Source organism: Acinonyx jubatus, chromosome A1 (assembly GCF_027475565.1).
Source record: "Acinonyx jubatus isolate Ajub_Pintada_27869175 chromosome A1, VMU_Ajub_asm_v1.0, whole genome shotgun sequence".
Classification (NCBI taxonomy): Eukaryota; Metazoa; Chordata; class Mammalia; order Carnivora; family Felidae; genus Acinonyx; species Acinonyx jubatus.
This window is the reverse complement of record NC_069380.1, coordinates 49,324,689-49,343,126: the sequence shown is the minus strand read 5'-3', so window position 1 is coordinate 49,343,126 and position 18,438 is coordinate 49,324,689. Positions and strand designations below refer to the sequence as shown.

The 18,438-nt window shown below is 39.9% G+C and overlaps 1 protein-coding gene across 25 annotated transcripts in view; it reads right to left on the bottom strand.

The window, feature by feature from the left end:
• Nucleotides 1-18,438, bottom strand: part of LMO7 (LIM domain 7) — a 194,493-nt gene that overhangs the window by 83,496 nt on the left and 92,559 nt on the right. For 22 of the 25 annotated variants that reach the window (XM_053216543.1, XM_053216518.1, XM_053216534.1 and 19 more), the window contains exon 5: nucleotides 9,683-9,789. In XM_053216543.1, the coding sequence (XP_053072518.1) occupies nucleotides 9,683-9,789 (107 nt within the window). Of the gene's footprint in view, nucleotides 1-4,954; nucleotides 5,023-9,682; nucleotides 9,790-10,285; nucleotides 10,385-18,438 lie in introns of those variants that run through there. The other 3 variants (XM_053216552.1, XM_053216574.1, XM_053216578.1) reach the window with 2 other exon arrangements.

Here is an 18,438-nt window from a genome sequence, read left to right as displayed (position 1 = left end):
CCAAAATAAACAAAAATCTGGAGACATTCAGGATCTGGTGTCTCAGTCTTTGAAGCCTCACACAAATTTTCATATATATTCTTATTGTGAGTGTGTGTGTATGTTCTATTGCACATTTTATAGGTGAATACACACTAGTATACACAAAACAGAGCATGAAATAACTACCCAGTACACATTTTTGCTTCTTGGTATTAAGCCAAAAGTACTCTAGTAACATGTTAGCCCAACTGTTTACCCAGATACAGTGATTCCTTTGAAGATTATTTCCATACCTCAGTCAACTAAAAAGAAAAGATACAGAACAAAAGCATTTCAAAAAATCTACCAGCAATGTTACTGTAATGTAATGAAATAGCAAAATGTAATGACAGTGATACCTGATATTTATTTAGAGATTTCTCCCCCAACCTGCACAAAGCACACAGAGAAAATCCTGGTTAAATTGATAGTGGTTAATGCAGTTAATTCACAGCAGCTGCTTCTCCCAGGCCAGCAAGATCCCCTACTTTCCCCCCCTTTTTAGCTTAAGCTGGTTGAAGGGTGTCCAGGTGGTCCAACCAGTAAGCAGCTGACTTCAGCATAGGTCATGATCTCACAGCTCGTAGGTTTGAGCCCCAAATCACAGACCTCCCACTGACAGGATAGAGCCTGCTTGGGATTCTCTCTCTCCCACTCTCTCTGCCTCTCCCCTACTCATGCTTTTTAAGAAGTAAGTAAATAATAAAAACTTAAAATAATAATAATAATAACTGGTTTACATGAAGTGTGTTCCAAGCATGTTTTTAATCTTTTTTTTTAATGGAGTTTTATTACACGGTCACTTACGCTTAATGTGGGTTACTTACATTTAGATGGCAAGTATACTTTGTTTCCTTAAAATTCAAGAATTTTCAGTAATCCTTTAGAAACATGCTTTCTTAGGTTTACTGGGCTCATTGGTCAGTGGTGTCTGAAGCAATGGTACTAGGCTCTTAAGAAAAAGAGAGAACACCTCACCCTGCCTCACAGTTTAGTTGGGATACTCAGGTCAGGAAGGATCCTCAAAAAGGTAGGTCTCCATTGACCAGCAGCCAATCCCACCTGGGACAGCTGCTCAGCATGACAAATTATACCTGGGCAGTTACCCTAGAACATCGCTACCCCATTAACCTAAACTCTGAAAAATAACCAATAAGGTCAATAAATAATACCCACTCTTTTTAACATTTTTGATAGTAAAATCAAGTTACATTATCTTATAAAAAATCAAGTTACATTATGTCAAGGAGTATTAACACAAATGTTTCCTAGTTTCTTGACTTTCTTCCATTAGGTACAACTGGAAGTAAGCAGCGAGACTTTTGACCACCCACACAGTGCCTACTGCTGTCACTTTTTTAGTGTCTAGAGCAAAAACCATAAATATTTTAGATAATATAACCAAGATTTTATGCTGTTAGTATAGCAGACTTTTGATGGACAAAACAGAGGGGAGATGCCCCAAAGTGGCAGCTAAGTTTTCTGTCTGGTGGAAAACAGGACTAGCATGTGCATTTGAGTTCCCTAAAGATTATGAACACCTTTTCAAAAGAAACTCACAAGCCCTGCAAAAGCCTTTTGGAGAATAGTGTCTAGCCCTGCCCATCCAAAGGATAACTTCCACTCCTCGTGGCCAAAATGACACACTTTTCACAAAAATGAAGGAGGGGAAATGGGACGATTAAAATGAAACAATAAAGTTTTAGATTTGGATTTGTGTGATAGACCGATTCCGGTTTTTACGTACGTTTTGTTTTTAAAATGTGGCAACAAAACTTTTTTAAAAGATTCAAATCAAACTAACATTCACAATTCAGAAAATTTAATAAAAAGTTGGTTGAGGGGCGCCTGGATGGCTCAGTCGGTTGGGCATCTGACTTCAGCTCAGGTCATGATCTCATGGTCCATGAGTTCGAGCCCCGCGTCGGCTCTGTGCTGAGAGCTCAGAGCCTAGAGCCTGCTTCCGATTCTGTGTCTCCCTCTCTCTGACCATCCCCCACTCACACTCTGTCTCACTGTCTCTCTCAAAAAAAAAAAATAAATAAACATTAAAAAAAATTTAAAAAAAAAAAAGTTGGTTGAGTTCTCATAGAAGGTAACAGAATTGTTTTGGTCCCACATATACAAGGAGAAGAGCAAATAGCTATCTGTTGTTCTCTGGTTTCCAGCTTTGCTATTCTAACAAAATAAATTGTAAAAAGTTGACTAGACATAAATGTAAGAAAAACACACCTGTTTTAATATCTGCTCCCAATTGAAAGAGGGGATGAGTCTCAAAAGACCTAAATTCTCATAAGAAAATATAAAGCCTATAGCTAATTGTCACAATTTAAGGACCCAGGGGCCAGATTTGTTTCCTTCATGTTCTTCCACAGGGAACATGTATCTTCAGAGGGTCAAGAAGGGAAAGACAACTTATGAAAATGATCACAGTTGTAAGTCAACACCATTTATTGAGCACTAGTATATGCCAAATACTTTATACTTTACATCCCTGATCTGTAATCATTACAACATGTGAGGTAAGGATAGCCCCCAAATGTCTTACTAAGTTCCAAGAGAGCAGTAGTAACATCCATCTTGTTCACGAAGAAGCAAAGTGATCACAGGGAGGAAACTTAACCTAAGGCCGTTCAGCTACCAAGTGACTGAATGGGATGGGATTAAACCCATGCCAGGGGACACCTAAATCCCTGCCCACATCTTCGATGCTCATCTTAGATCTGTCCATGACAACTGAGGCACAATGACTGAACTTGTTCCATCCTGGGGGAAGGTGACAGAAACGCAGCCCAAGGTGTAGTAGAAATAGTTCAAATGAAATGTCAAGAAATTTTCAAGTTTCTGTGTGCTCATATTCTTCAAATGGTTACATGTCATAGTCAAAGTTATCGTATCAAAGTCAAAGGTAATTTGTGACTTTTTTCTTACTGGCTTTGATGTTTAATGCTAGGCAAAGGTAAGATGTACCAATGCAGCTAGCCTGGCTTTGGAAGGAATGAGGCTTACTTAGAAACTTGCTGGCAACATTTCTTAAAGTAACTTTCAGGACTCTTTTAAGAAGTTACCTCCAATATCGGTCTTAGCTTTCAAAAATTTCTATTTGTTACCCTTGAACTTCTACAAGCTACTTCAGCACCTATATAGCCACCATATTTTTCCACCAAAAAGTCTTAAACATACATTTAGATTTATTTCACAAGATGAAGGGATTTGTGATCATGATATGAAAACACTAAAGTTTTTCTAAAACTTCTTATAAGCACAGAATATCCTTCAAATGTCCATTAAACATTAGCGGTTGTCATTTTCACATTAGCATAAAGATTAAGACTTCCACCAACTACTTTGAAAGGCACATGGTCTAAAGTTCCCATTTTAGTGTATTATACACTGAGGTGAAGACACATTCTTCTTTTCAATTGTATCCACTTAGACTATGTTGTAATATGCCATATTATTATTCCGGAATGATAAGTGAAAGGCAATAGAAACCAAAGGATCAATGGCTGCTTTGCCTGAACTGTTTTGCAATTTTGAAAGAGGGTAATAAAAAGAAAAACTTGACAAAGAGGAAAAAATAAGTTTCCATCTTTAAAGCCATGGCTTTAAAACATCCAGGAAGTCAAAATAACTAAAATTTAATTTTCAAATAAACACTTAACACTTAAGATGTCGGGAACTAAGGAAATAAGGAATAATGCAATTGTTTCTGTCCTCAAATAGTCTCAAGTCTAGGGAAAAATTAGATGTAGATGAAAACAAAAGTGCTTTGAAAGCCCAAATGAGAAATCAGTGTCACCTCCAATTAAGTGTCTTCCTGATTAAAAAGTTGAAATGGCTTCTCATCTCTATATACTCTGAGAACCCTGTGCATTTATCTCAAAACAATGTACTCTGTGAACTTAAGAAGACATGTCCTTAATTATAACTTGAACCCCACTAAGGGCAGGGCTCTGTACTTTTTGACTGTTAAGAGTGGCATCTGGGAATCTGATACTTAGATGCTACAAAGAAAATGCCCAATCAATGCCTGATGTGTGACAAACAAGTGAGTGACTCCTGCCCCCAAAGTCTCCCCTTACTGAGTTAAGTGCTGTTTTCAACTCTAGCTCCAGAAGTAGATGTAAAAACACACACACACCACACATACACCCTCACACAAATGATCAGGTAAATCATACCACAAGATAGCAAAAAACTCAAAGAAAAGCAATGCTTAACACCTCGAGTTAGTGGTAAAGCTCTCATTTTCAAAAGTGACTGACAGGGCTACCCATACTAGGGTGCACATCATGTCAAAGGTTTGGTTAATTCAACATATGCAGCCCCACAGGTAATAATTTGAAAGACAGAAGAATCTTTTCAAGAAAAATCTGTTTCTTTGGTTTAACCCTTCGAAGGATCTCATTATAAAACAAATGCTAGCTGGTCAAGGGAAGTAAATTCTATCACTCTTCCAGGAACTCAAGGTAGCTAAGCAGATGAGCCGCCAAATGAGACTCTGAGGCAATGAGCATCGATGGGGTTACTTTTGAATACAAAGACCCTGGCCAGAAAAGTCCACAGCATTCAAGCCTGACCCAGCAAGCCAGGACACAATCAGGCCCTGTGGCTCTGGGGATTTAAGGGAGTGAAGAGCTGAGGATGGAGAGCTGGCTTTCAGAAACTTATTTATCTCTCCAAGAACTTAACCAGCAACTAGAAATGGAGAGAAACTAATACTAGATACAACTTCAGGTATTTTATAGCTTGTCCAGAGTCAGACCTACCTCCTATTCCACAATCTTTCTCTGCGACTAAACACGCTCTTCAATAATCTAACCTTGCGATCAAACAACATTTGAAAACTGTCCGTACATTTTTGCTGTTGGCCTTAAACAGAGTCTTGGCAACCCAAAAGAATTAATGTCCCCTTTCAGGAATTACCTACCACCAGAGAATAACTGAACAGGGCAGAAACGTGTGCAGTGCAAACTTCTTTTCTGTTTCATTCTCTTCTAATTGCTTGGTAGGAAGAGAACATTTTAAAATAGTAACATGAATTGACAGGTGGAAGTCACCATGATCAAGTTACTGATCCAAGTTTGGATATCATTATTAAAAAAAACAAAACAAACAAAAAAAACCACAGATTGATGTTGAGAAACTCATTTGAAAGACACGAAAAAAAAGTAAAAGCAGGTTTAAGTCAGCAAATGATGAAAATTACTTCAGAGTAGGTATATTTTTACTTACATGAATTAAAATCTTAAATAAATACTCATATACACATTCATATCCCACGCCCAATTTGGCAGACTGTTTAGAGTGCCATCTGGGAACCAGATTCCAGAGAAATGGCTTTACAGTATTGCCATAAAATCAAGCACCCTTTTGAAGCTGTACAGAACAGCTAAATCCTTAAATATCACTTTGAGCCTCCTTTATTTTCATGCGGGAAATATGTTAACACTAATTTTGTTTCTAACTACTGTTCCTTTGGCACCTACCATGTGTAAAAAAAATTGATTTCTGCACCCTCCATTTTGATAAGACATTTTTTAAAAACTGAGACATTTGAAGTTACAATTTACACCTAAAATATTAATATCCTAAATGGGAGAGTAAGACTGAATTAGAAAATAATTTTTTTTTCTTTGCATGACTGAAATACTGTGTTCAAAAGCATGGCCATCCTGTAATTGTATTATGAACAGAATGCATCTAAGGAGGAAGAGCTAAAAATTGGACTGGAATGATAAGGGAGCAGAAAGAAGAAACATGCTTACAATCTGCTCACATTTTCAGCTTTAAAATTTCAATATATAATTCGTTAGAGCAATGGTTAAATATATGACTTTGTTTCTGAGTCAAACTGCTAAATGTATAAAATTAAAACCTTTAATAATTCAACTCTCCCTCTCTGCCAACTTCGATTCCTCTAAAACAGGATGACCTCCGAACCACTCTGCTGAGTTGCTTTCTACAACAAGCACTTGCCCTGTGCCGCTTAATGACCAGACCAGGAGATTTGCTACAGGGGCTCTCCAGTGTGCTGTGACGTGATGTGGTCACTGTGCTTGCTTGGCTCCAGGAGTCACAGCACCTCTTCTCTGTGGGCTGTGTCTCTGAGCTCAGTATGGGCATTTAGCAAATGGTTAATAACAATGGTGTCGTTATTCATTGCTACAGAAGCCAAATTTCATGGCCTCAGTAAACATCTCAAGTAGGGTAAGTTCAACCTCAATCTACCATTCATGAAGGTGAACTCACAAATTTGCTCATTAGCCTTTCAGGGCAAAAAAAAAAGGGGGGGGCAAGATGGATCCTACCCATTAAAGTCAGGAATGTCAAAGTTAAAAGTATTAACTGAGGGGTGCCTGGATGGCTCAGTCGGTTAAGCGTCTGACTTCGGCTCAGGCCATGATCTCACGGTTTGTGAGTTTGAGCCCTACATCAGGCTCTCTGCTATCAGGGAAAGCCCACTTGGATCTTCTGTCTCCCTCTCTCTCTGCCCCTCCCCCACTCACCCTCTCCCTCTCTCTCAAAAATAAATACATATCTAAAAAGAAATTTTAAATAGTAACTGATAACAATATATGCAGTCCCAAAATAAATGAGTGACTCAAACACACTTGGAAAAATTCAAGCTACTTCCTGCAAGAAGCAATTGTTAGAAAATTTATATAACATATTAATATGTATAATTATAGAATTATAGAGTAACCTAGTTCTGTTTGACCAGTAAAAAGTTATTATTGCAAATTAAATTGTAAATCTGGAACTGCTGGAAGATAAATATTTGTACTTAGGGCCTGGATGATTGAAATATCAACGGCTCTTTAAATCGGCAGCCTCTGCTCCTGCTACTCCTTCCTACCCACACACCACTCTCCTAGGCTCCGTGCACCATCCATGTTTTTTACGACTGCTGTCCTCTAACAAAAAATACCTCACATTTGCCAACATGGAGGGCATCCACTGGCCTTTCCTATTAGCTTTCCACGCGTCATGCAAACATGGATCTTAGATCGCACTTGCAGCCTGTCTATCAACTGTGCAGTCTTAGCAGCTGAGCTCTGATAGAGCATTTAAAATAATTAAGTATTTTGTCCCATTTTTGCTAGTTTTAATGTATACAGAAGAGCAAAATAATAATGTACTGACACATTACTGCAGACTCAAATTATAATAAGATTTCCTTTTAAAGTGGACAAACATACTACCACGGAGAAATGGAAGTTATTATACTAAATTATTATATTAATGAGTAAAAAGTTATATTTTAGCAGAAACTACAGTCTGTTGGTCAGTAGCCTTCATTTCCACATGATTGTCTTGCTGGCACCATTGAAATAAGTCAGGAATTTTATGTCTAGGTCAGGGTTTCTCAACCTCAGCACTACTGATATTTCGGGTTGGAAAATTCTTTGTTATGAGGACCATCCTGTTCGTGAAAGGGTTTTTAGCAGCATTCTTGACCCACTAGATGCCAGTAGCACTCCCAGCCCAGTTATATCGACAAAACTATCCCTAAACCTTGCCAAATATCCCTTGGAGGGACAAAACTGCCCCCAGGTGAAAACCACTGGTCTAACCAACACCAAGTCCTTCAATCTACAATAAAGAAAGGACAAGATTTGACCTACAGAAATCTCCACGTTATGTAAGAACAAAGACTAAAACCTACGAAATGCATGGATATTTACTAGCCAATAATTTGCTTTCCTATATACCTGCTTCCTTTTATAAAAATGCAATCTCGGGGCAGAAGAGCTGTGGCCAACATTTTTCAGTAAGCCACTTGCCAGCTTCCTCAAGTCTCATAACCGGGAGGCTCCCATGCTTCCACTGCAGCAGACCCAGGGTCAAGCCCTGTGTTCTTTGGGCCAACAAGACAGAATTCTCAGGGGAAATGTTCCTGAGCAGAGTTGAGGCTCTCCGGCATTCTCACTAGTACTACCTGGGCACGCCTTTATGGACTTGCGGTCTCCACTGAGACAAGTTGTTCTGCATACTTCCTACTACAGCTGTAACTACGTGACCTCCCAGTTTCAGTTCGTCAGGGATTTAATTTCACTCAAGGCTGTGCCCAGGTACTGACTTTTTTCCTGAACACCGTAGACCCAGCATCTCATAAAACAGGCTCCAGGCAAGTTTTGCTCAGAGCATTCTTGGAATTAGAAGCCAACAAACATGTTTTGCCTAATAAGTAGCCTACTCAAACATCTGCTACAGGGTTTCAAAATGGTATGACTGGGGTAGGGTGGGGGGGGGGGTGTTTTTTCCTTAAGTTGTTGCTGTTCATTAAGAATAAAACACCTTGTAAGTGAAAACTTTCTTTGCCCATCAGATAGGTGTCTGGAGAGATTGCTGATTAATAAAAATAAAACAAATTCATCCATGCAGTAATTTTTCATGGATATCAAGCATGTCCTCGCAATACTGCAGAAGTCAACATGCCATTTTGGTGATGAAACTTAGGAACAAACTATCTTCCAATTAATCAGAAATGTAGACAGACCCCTCCCTGCTATGCACTTATCAAGGTTGTGTAGTTTAGAAATGCTAATTCAACAGAAGTAGAAGCCCAAGTTCAAAATGGACTGTTTGTTTAAAAATACGTATTGTTAGGCTTTGAAAACATGAATTCTATCTGAGATTTTAGGTTTTACTGCTAAAAGACCATGTGTACTATGAAACTTACATAGAGAGTTATTTTTCTTTAGGAAAATATATTGGCCATTTTTAAGATTTTACCATCAATTTTAAATAACTTTTAAAGCTACCACAACAGGGAAATCAACCATATAAACTAAATCTTTGTCTAAAACGGTAGAAACTAATTTTCCCATTTCTATTACTCCTACAGCTAGAATATTCTCTCCTTTTGAAAAAAATGTTAATTAGGTTTAAGAGTCGTGATAAAGAGGTAGTCATTATCACAAAATTAAATCATTTTTCTGTCACCATTATCTGGTAACAAAAGTTTATTCCGATTCACTGAAAGCAAATTAGATTTATAGGAAAAAAAATCTCACAGGAGCTTAAAACCAGATTTCCTGAAACCATATACTCCTACATGACACCATTTTCCATCTAAAACACAACGGAGACACCTGTGCACATTTTCACCCCTACTTTCACTTTCTCATCCACACTATTAAAATAGTGAAAAACTGTTCATTTTTAGAAATCCTCCACAACTGACAAGGTCATTAGCATTCCGCCAGGCATTGCTGCCTTCCAGATTACAAAAGAAAGTCTCTTTAATCACTGTCCCAGTCTCATTTTTGTTAGCAAGTCTTAATTCCAAATACATAAAGACCATATGAAAATAATTCTGTTTACTCTATAAATATAACCTCTAAGTTTGTTTTATAAGCATAATGGCCATTCTCCCCATTAGAAACCAAACACTACCACGTTGGACAAGCATTAAAATATAAACTACCATTTCAGTTAGTAGAGAGATTTAAAATAACAACATGCCATGATCTCAATTACAGACAGCTTCAATTCACAGTGCCTCAGCTATTTTTTAAATAATCTGTTTTGGAATGAGAACAGAGGAAGACAGAGGAACAATTTTTTAGTCATCATAAAATCTCAGAAATTCTTTGCACTTGAGCCACAAGCCCTAAGCTTAAAAAACATATAACAAACCAGTGAAACTTACCTGACAGTGACTCGGTTTGATAAATCCTGTAGATCCCCAGGATGGAAAAGCTGGGCTTCTTTCAATCCAATCTGTTCACAAGCTTTCAAAAAAACGTTTATATTATCCTATGAAAAGAAGTGGAAAGTGATTGCTTAGCCAATCTCTCTCTCAAACAAAGGGCACACGTTTTTATGATAGAACTTCTAAGCTTCAAAGTCCAATTACAGCCAGCAAAAAATGAGGCAGCAAGACTAGTGCATACATTTTTTTTTAATTACATGGGCATGTATAGCCTTTCAGTCTTCCAGAGCATTCACGGTAGCGCTAGCTTATGCCTGGGCATACACTGTTCTGTGATCTTTGTGACCGGCACGTTAAACATTACCTGTTACAGGACAAGTGCCTAGCCACTGAGCAGTAATCTACACTTTGATGTCAGCTCTGCTCTGCAAACAAACGCCCTCTTCCCAGCTTTGCACGACAAGCCTCACCTCTCCTCTTTAAAAATAACTCCAGCTACTGACAGTCACCCACCCAGAAACTGTTGGCAGGGAAGAAATAAGAGGAGGAACATTCTGTTTCTATGATTACAAATTACAGAACAACCGTGGAATACCACACCTGGAATCTGGGTTTGGTTGCTGAGCTGGCTCTTGACAGACAGGGAAACCATACTACAGGACCCAGGAAAAGCCTAACGTTCATTGGCTAAATCGCATAGTTTAGGTGTGGTACATTATTCACACACGCCCTGCACCTGCTTCAGGAACTGCCGCCAAAAAAAAAAAAAGGAAATCTAGGTTGCCCTCCTGGCTAATTTCACAAACCAAAATCCTCCTTTCACAAACTAATGCTTTCCATTCATGTAAACTGCTGCCCAAACATGGACTACTACAGATACACATTTGGTGGGCAGAATTAGCTGGAGTTTCCCTCTTCTCCTTTATGAGGTTGAGCTTGGGAAGATCGCGTGGGGACTCTACCTTCTCTTGGTTAGGACTCTCAAGGAAGAGAACAGCCTGCTAGCATGCCAACACACATTTGTCCACGTGCACATGCCAGTGCTCTCACACCACATCTGTAGCTTAAGAGGGCCTCCCTGAAACCTCACCTCCCTAACAGCTGGCTCTGAGGAACCAGAAGATAGCCTGCCGCTTGGAAAAAGACAATTACTCTTTTCCCATGCTGAGAAGCCAATCCCTACAAGAAAAGGCAGGATGGCCTAGCAAAGTGGGAAGGAAAGATACAGAAGCAAGGAGGAAGAAGCTAATTTTAGCAGCATGGATTCCTGGAGAGTGAGGGGATTTAGGGAAAAGGTGAGCAAATGCACGGCAAGAGAAAAGCCACACCAACTACTAGGGACTAAGAGACATTCAAAACAAAATATTTGTGTGTGGGGGGAGGGGGGTTATTCTAGTGCACTATCAGTAAAAGGCAGCGTGAACTACCTGGCTGAAAGCTAAAATCCATGCTCACTTTAAGTAAGAGGTCAAAGAGCAAAAGAATTTATAAGTCCAAAGTTGAACGGCTCAATGGAAGATGATAAATCTGACTTGGTGGAAAAAAACAAAAGGGGGAAATCACATACTGGCAATATTCCGGAAGGAGCAACAGTGATCATTTTGTTAAGCTCGCATAATTAAAAAAACCCATACAATCTCATTACCCAATGATTCAAATTAACGGTTCTAAAACTGGCCTTCAGAGAAGCAGACAAGAACGAATGGTTTGGTGTTTCAGTACTCCAAATCCCACAGGAAGAAAAGTACGTTTCAAAAGAGGAAGAAAAAACCATTAGAAGTCTTCCCAACACACACACACACACACACACACACACACACACACACACACACACACACACACAAGAAGTCTTCCCACAAACTCAATTTGGTTGAATGTTTAAAATGTTATAAAACATTATGACACAGTTAAGCAGAAAGTAAGTACAGAAAGTAAGCTGATTGCACTGACTGCCAAAATAGTCCTTCATGTGTTTTCTAAAAACATAATAGCAGTCATCCAGTTGACAAATATATATACAGATTGCTAAGAACAAAACTACATATGCCTCAAAACCCACCCAATTATTTAGAAAGAAACCACTTAAAATCAAAGTGATTATAGTTAATTAGAGATGAAGGGAAAAATAGAATATGATTAAATTCTAGTTTTAAATAAAGCCTTTACATGAAAAAGCAGAGTTTCTCTTAAATAGTTCAATGCCACTCAAGTTGACTTTACAAACGAGGCTGCACATGGCCTATGCAGCAGGAACAGGTTGTATTAAGATCACAATTGTAACCTAAATCCAGCTTACTGGACTTGAGCCCACGGGTAATTTATTTTTTGCAATTTCAAAGGACCTAGGCAGAGAGTTCCCTCAGGGAAGATATAGAATTATCAAATGAAATTTTAATGTCTGTTGAACCATCGAGAAGCCACACCCCACTCAACATATTAAAAGGGAAGCGTTTAGTCTTCATTAATGGAATCATTTACCCTGGAAACTAGCAAAGATAAAGTAAAAACAAAGGACAAACGTGAAAACATCTCATTGGACTGTTAGCCAGGACAGAGCCCAGTAGCTCTGCCACTAACTTTAGAAATAACATTTCTAACATTATTAATGTATCAGCCTTTCTGGCCCTATTGTCCGCCTCTGTGAAATGAGCAGTTTCTGGATCCAAACCCCATTCCCAAGGGCACACACCTCTGTGCCAGCGGAGAGAAGCCCGGCCCTCCCCAGCTCAACCCTTCACACGAGTATTGCATAGCCCAACTTGCAGAAAAGACTTCATGGCAAAAACCACCACTAAGCATCTGCAATTCCCACACGTTGAGGACGGAAAGTGGCTTCACAAAAACAAAACAAAATGAGGATCCCAGATGATCTGCAATAGCCCCTTTCAGTGTTGTTCTTCTAAGGTAGGAATAAAAGCAGACACTATAAACAGACAAGGTGGGATGGCTCAAGATTTTCACATTCTTCCCCAGAGCCTCTCCATCCCTTTGCCTTGAATCAGTTATAAGGGCAATCATAACAGGGTAAATTAGAGAGAGATTAAGGAGTCAGGAACAGTACCTGCTAACACCTGAAGCAAGATGAGGACTCCATAAAAGTTTACCAATATTCCCAGGTATATAGTAGCGCAGTGCAGTACCTCTACTGATTATCTACTGCTACATAGCTAGTTATCCCAAACCTTAGCAGCTTAAAACAATACAGACTGATACAGTTTCTGAAGGTCAGGAATTCAGGAGTGACCCAAGTTGGATTGTTCTGGCATGGAGGTCCCTGAGCAGGCTGTAGACATCAGGCCAGACTGCAGTCACCTGAAGACCTTCCTGTGGCTTGAAGGAGCCGCTTCCAAAGAGGTGCACTTGTAGGTGGCAAGTTGGGGCTGGTTGTCAGCAGGAAGCCTCAGGTCTGGATCAAATGGACATCTCCATCGGCTGCCTGACAGAGTGAATGATCCAAAGGAAAGCAAGATAGAGGCTGCAGGGTCTCGTGGCCTATCTTTTCAAGTCACACAATATTTCCTCAGTATCCTGCTGATGGACTAGGTCAGCCCCATTCAATGCAGGGAGGACTACGCAAGAACATAAATGGCAGGAGGCGGGATCACTGGGGACCAGTTACCACAGTTCACTCTTGAGCCCTAATGGTTCATGTCCTTCCCATATGCAAAATACACTAATCCCTTCCCAAAGCCCTAGAAATGTTCACCCCTATACAAGGTGAGCTCCAAGTTCATAATTTCATCTAAACCAATTCTGGCTTTACATGAGGCTCCTCAGGCGGATATCCTTAAGGACAGCCCTCGAATACAGTTCCTCTCAACACGAATACCAGTGAGCTAAAGCAACAAGTTACTTGTCCCCACATACCCAACACAGTGGTGTAGGGTAACCTCTAGATATATTCCAGCTCAAATGTGGAGAAATGAGGGCACACAGGAGTCACTACACCTCAGGAACTCTGAAATCCTGCAAGGCATAGATTGGTAGGTCTTTCATTAGTCTTCAAGGCCAGTGAATCCGTCATGGTTTTTGCTTCATCCTCCGGATTCTTGACTCCCCCTTAAAGTCATCATTTGCTTCCTTAAAAAGTAGTTTGTGTCTGCAGGTATGTAGCTTTCTCAGTCTGCTTTCTGCCTAAAAAAGTTTGGGGGACTAATTTTGTAACCTTCTGTCCTTTTCAGTCTATGTTTACAGCTTCTAAATAGAATTCCCTCAATACCATCTTTTATGAATCCTATTGGCCCTTACTTTCATTAGATAAAAGCCGCACCCACAAATCCCTTCAAGGGGGAACAGCAGCCCTCCTCTTAGTCCACTGAGATGACAGAGGGACATCACCTTTATGCTTCTTAGAAGCCCTGTCATTTGGATGGACTTCCGAGGCACTACTTTGGATCTTTCCAAGATCTTCAAGGACTTTACAGCCACACGCTCAGCTTCATCTTCAGACCTTGTCTTCCTGCTAGTGTGCACTTAATTTGATGTTGGCCTGAAAGCCATTTCTCAATGTTAGCCTCCTTTACTGACTAAAGAGGCTGACAATTTTCAAAACCAGCAATTCCTGTGCCCCTCTTGTTTATCATGTTATCTGCTGCCCCACATTTTACTTATGATCAGCAAGAGGATGCCAGGCAGCACTTCAGCACACTACCCGGAGGTCTCAGCTAGAACACCTAATTAGGTACAATGTATAGGTACAAGGGAGAGAATCATCGGGACCATGTTAGAAGATGGCTATGGTACTTGAACACAATCATATATTATACATTTCTATGGAATCTTAACTCCTTTCTGTCTCCATTATACATCCTGAAGAGTCACAAGAAGGATAACGTGAGGCCAAAATGAATATTCTCACACTAGACGCAGAGGTAACATGGGTCTTTGGCGACATGAACTCTTTCAGAGCCTTTCACCCCACTTTCCTTCTCAAAGCACTTATCCAGTAACACAGACTCATGTCACTTCAGCAGATTACTTTGCTTTCTTATCAGGGATGGGAGTTGAGGAGAGTATCAGGGGACCAGAGTTGAATGAATATATTTTAGCAAGCTGCTATCAGTCAATATAAGGGCTCTCTCAGTACTTTTTTCTCTTCGTCCCAAGCCCCCATTCACTCCCACTCCTCTTCACTAAAAGGTGCTTTCTGGCTTGGTCAACTGAACATCTGAGTCTTGATTTCAGCTCAGATCATGATCCCAGGGTCATGGGATCAAGGCCCAAGTCAGACTCTGTGCTGACCGTGGAACCTGCTTGGGATTCTCTCTTAAAAAAAAAAAAAAAAAAAAAAAAAAAAAAAGTTTAAAAGATTTAAAAAAAAAAGAAAAGAAAGAAAGAATATACCCTCAAGAATTAAAGAGTTTCCCAAACAAGTACATGCACATGCACATTAATAGCAGCACTATTCACAATAGTCAAAAGGTAGAAAGAGCTAAAATGTACATTTACAGCAATGGATAAACAAACTGTGATATATTCACACAAAGGCATATTAGTTACCCATTTAAAAAAAATGAAGAACTGATACATTTTACAGCATGGATGGACCACCAAAACATTATGCTAAGTAAAAGCTAAACACACACATTTACATATTCCATTTATATGAAATATCTCGAATAAATAGATACTTAAGAGAAAGAATGCAGATTGGTTGTTGACAGAGGAGTTTGGCAAGGGACAGTATGATATAGGAAGTGACCTAATAGGTAAGAGGTTTCACTGGGGAGGGATGGAAATGTTTGGTGACTGCACAACACAGTGAATATACCATATGCCACTGAATTGTCCACCTTGAAATGGCTGTATTTGTTATGTAAATTTCACCTCCATAAATTTTTTGAAGGAGTGTCTTCTCTAACGTGCTTAAAAATGTAAATGTCCTTTAAAGTGTTGATTCACTTATGTATCTCATTTACATAAATGGCATTATGGTCCACATTTTTGTCTTAGAGCTTCAACCATTTTGTTACACAAAAGTCTCAATCCTCATTAAAGTCTATACTATACCTCCCTAGGCTCTTACACTGACCAAAGTCATTTTCATTTTCACTTGGAGGAACTTAAAAAAACGTATCTTTCATACATTTCTTTGAAATATATCTTTAATGATATACTTTCAAGACTTCCAACTTCTAGAGGGAATACTTTGTATCAAGAAACCTTAATGTGACAACAAATGGAGAATGTCTATTCATAATGTCAAACCAGTTAGACCCACTTCTGCAAAAGTATAGAGGGTCAAAAGTGTCATCAATAAAAATGGATTCTTTACATAAAGACAACAAAGAGATTTATTACAGAAGCCCTGAATAAGATCAAGATCCTAATTCTGAAAAAGAGTAAAACGGTCTGTGCTCAGGGCTATAGCCGTACAGACAACAAGGGCCATATTAGTCAACACCCATAAACAAAACCTAGCTAGAATGACATCACCTGAGAATGTTCCCCATCAATGAGCCAAGTGCTCCTCGTGTGCTCACCTGTGCCCTGTTACTCCCAGTAAGTTTCTAGGCCTACTCTGAGCAAGATTTTTTTTTATTAAAAAAGAGAGCACATTATCCAATTCCTCTGAACCTGGGAACATGACGGTGTGGATCAATTTATCGGAAGGCCAAGAGACTTGGTGACCTCAACTCCTTTTCCATTTATGATATGGTACCAAAGCCCCTGTCTCCTCTTTCCCTGGCATTGACAGTGTCAAAAGTTAGAAAGTATATGCCAGCCATCAAGAGGTTGTATCCACTGTTTGAGGCAGAGAAACTGAACTAAATCTCTACGTTAGAATAACAGTCCCTAGCCAGCCACGTCAGAATCTCTAGAGGGAGCACACAGTCACCACACAGGTGATGCTGATGCACACGCTAGACAACAGCCGACCTAGCCTCTGGCCACTCAACACGGGGTCCACACACCAGCACCATCAATTGGGAGCCTGTGAGACATGCAGACTCCAGCTCCACCCTGGACCCACTCAATCAGAATCCACATGCTAAGAGAATCACTCAGGTGATTTGAGTCTTTGTAGACATGTTTTCTGGCAAGTAACAAAATAAGGAAAGTCTGAGCACAAGTCACGTAGGGACCGTGGAGCTCACCAATGCACCACCTCCAAAAGTACTCACATTCCATTCTGGTGATGTACTAATTGTGATCAATCGCAAGTATTCGAAAGCAATTCCCAAGCAGCAAAGTGACCACAATATATCCAAGTGTGCATTTTAATTATATAGTTTCCATTAAGAAAGTGGTGTGGTTGCAATTTTCGTCAGGGGCACTAGTTTTATTATTATTTTAGAGACTTCATCCTCTATTTTATGGCTTAGTGAAGAAATGTAAGCTGTGTTACTAATACCTACATGTTATGATTACAATATGTAGGTAAACCTACAGATCCAACTTCGGTACTTATTTGAGGAAAGTAAGCAGTACGTTTTCCTTCGGTTCTTATCTGTCTGCCAAGAGAAAGCCTCAGTCATGTGCTGATAGATAGCAAAGGATTGGGGGACGAGGAGAGTAATAAGGTTTTGTCACATGTGGAGTGGAGATGGGAATAAGAACCAGCTAGGAATGCTTAAAAGGAATGGCCAAGTGACACTGAGGGCCCAGGGGATTATAGATGATAAACCACCAAGCTGCTGGCGTAGTTTTCTCCAGCACTGCTTGGCAGAGGAGGAGCAAAGACCATACCGAGAGGCAGAACCAAGCACTGGCAAGCAGGGGAAGGGCAAGCAGAGGGCTGTGCTCTGGTAAAAGGGTGGTCACTGAAATGCTTCATCAACCCCGGGTGACAATGAACTACACAGAAGCGGTGACAGGCTGTCACATTGCACCGTGCATTAAGGTACGGTCTTCCATGGTGTTCAGATGAAATATACATCAAAAATGAAGGAGTTCTCAAACATACTTACTCTTTTGAAAGCAAGAAAAGAAAATGCTGAAACAGAGGCTTAAGAACTTCTGAGACCAACATGGGGAACAAAAGAAAAATGTTCTGTCGTCAAATTATCCATGTTCTACATTCCAAAGTAAAACAGATACGTAATTGCTTAAAGAAACACATCATAATGATGCCAAAACACATTTTGGGAAGCAGTAAAGCACGTTTAATGAAGGAAAACGACACAGTAAAACTTAAGAGCTAGCTGGGAATTCACGCTCCTTCAGTATAACTGCTCCTACCCCCCTTCCGAGAGTCACTTTTTCAGGTGATGTGTCTGGATCATCAGCCCTTGTATTTGCTTTTCCAGCCTCAGGGACTCCTTGCTTTATGAGACTGATTCTCTTTTAGTCATTTCTCTGTCAAAAAAAGTCCAAAGACTCCCTCGCTGTAATTGTAAAACACCAATCCTAAATCTGACTACTTAATATGAACTAACTCCCACGAGAGCCCCTTAGCTACTTAGTTCTCCTGCCTCCTACCCTCCACACATTCCCCCAACCTCACATCTTCTCTTCAAATATCCCCAGTTTTCTCAGTGCCCCTTGGCCCTCTGTGACAGTTTTCAGTTCTCATGTCATCCCAACCAGCCCTTCGCCGAATCGCTGATTTTCTCGAGTTAACATCCACTGAACTCTTATCGTATGCTAGGCAGCATTCTGAGGCCCTTTACACAAACTATGTCAAATTCACACTAAAAAAGCTTAGGAAGTCTTATTGTACCCATTTTACACATGAGGAAACTGAGGCTAAGAAGCGTGTGACTTACCCCAGGTCATCCAGTAAGTGGTGGAGTGAGGATTCAAAGCAAACA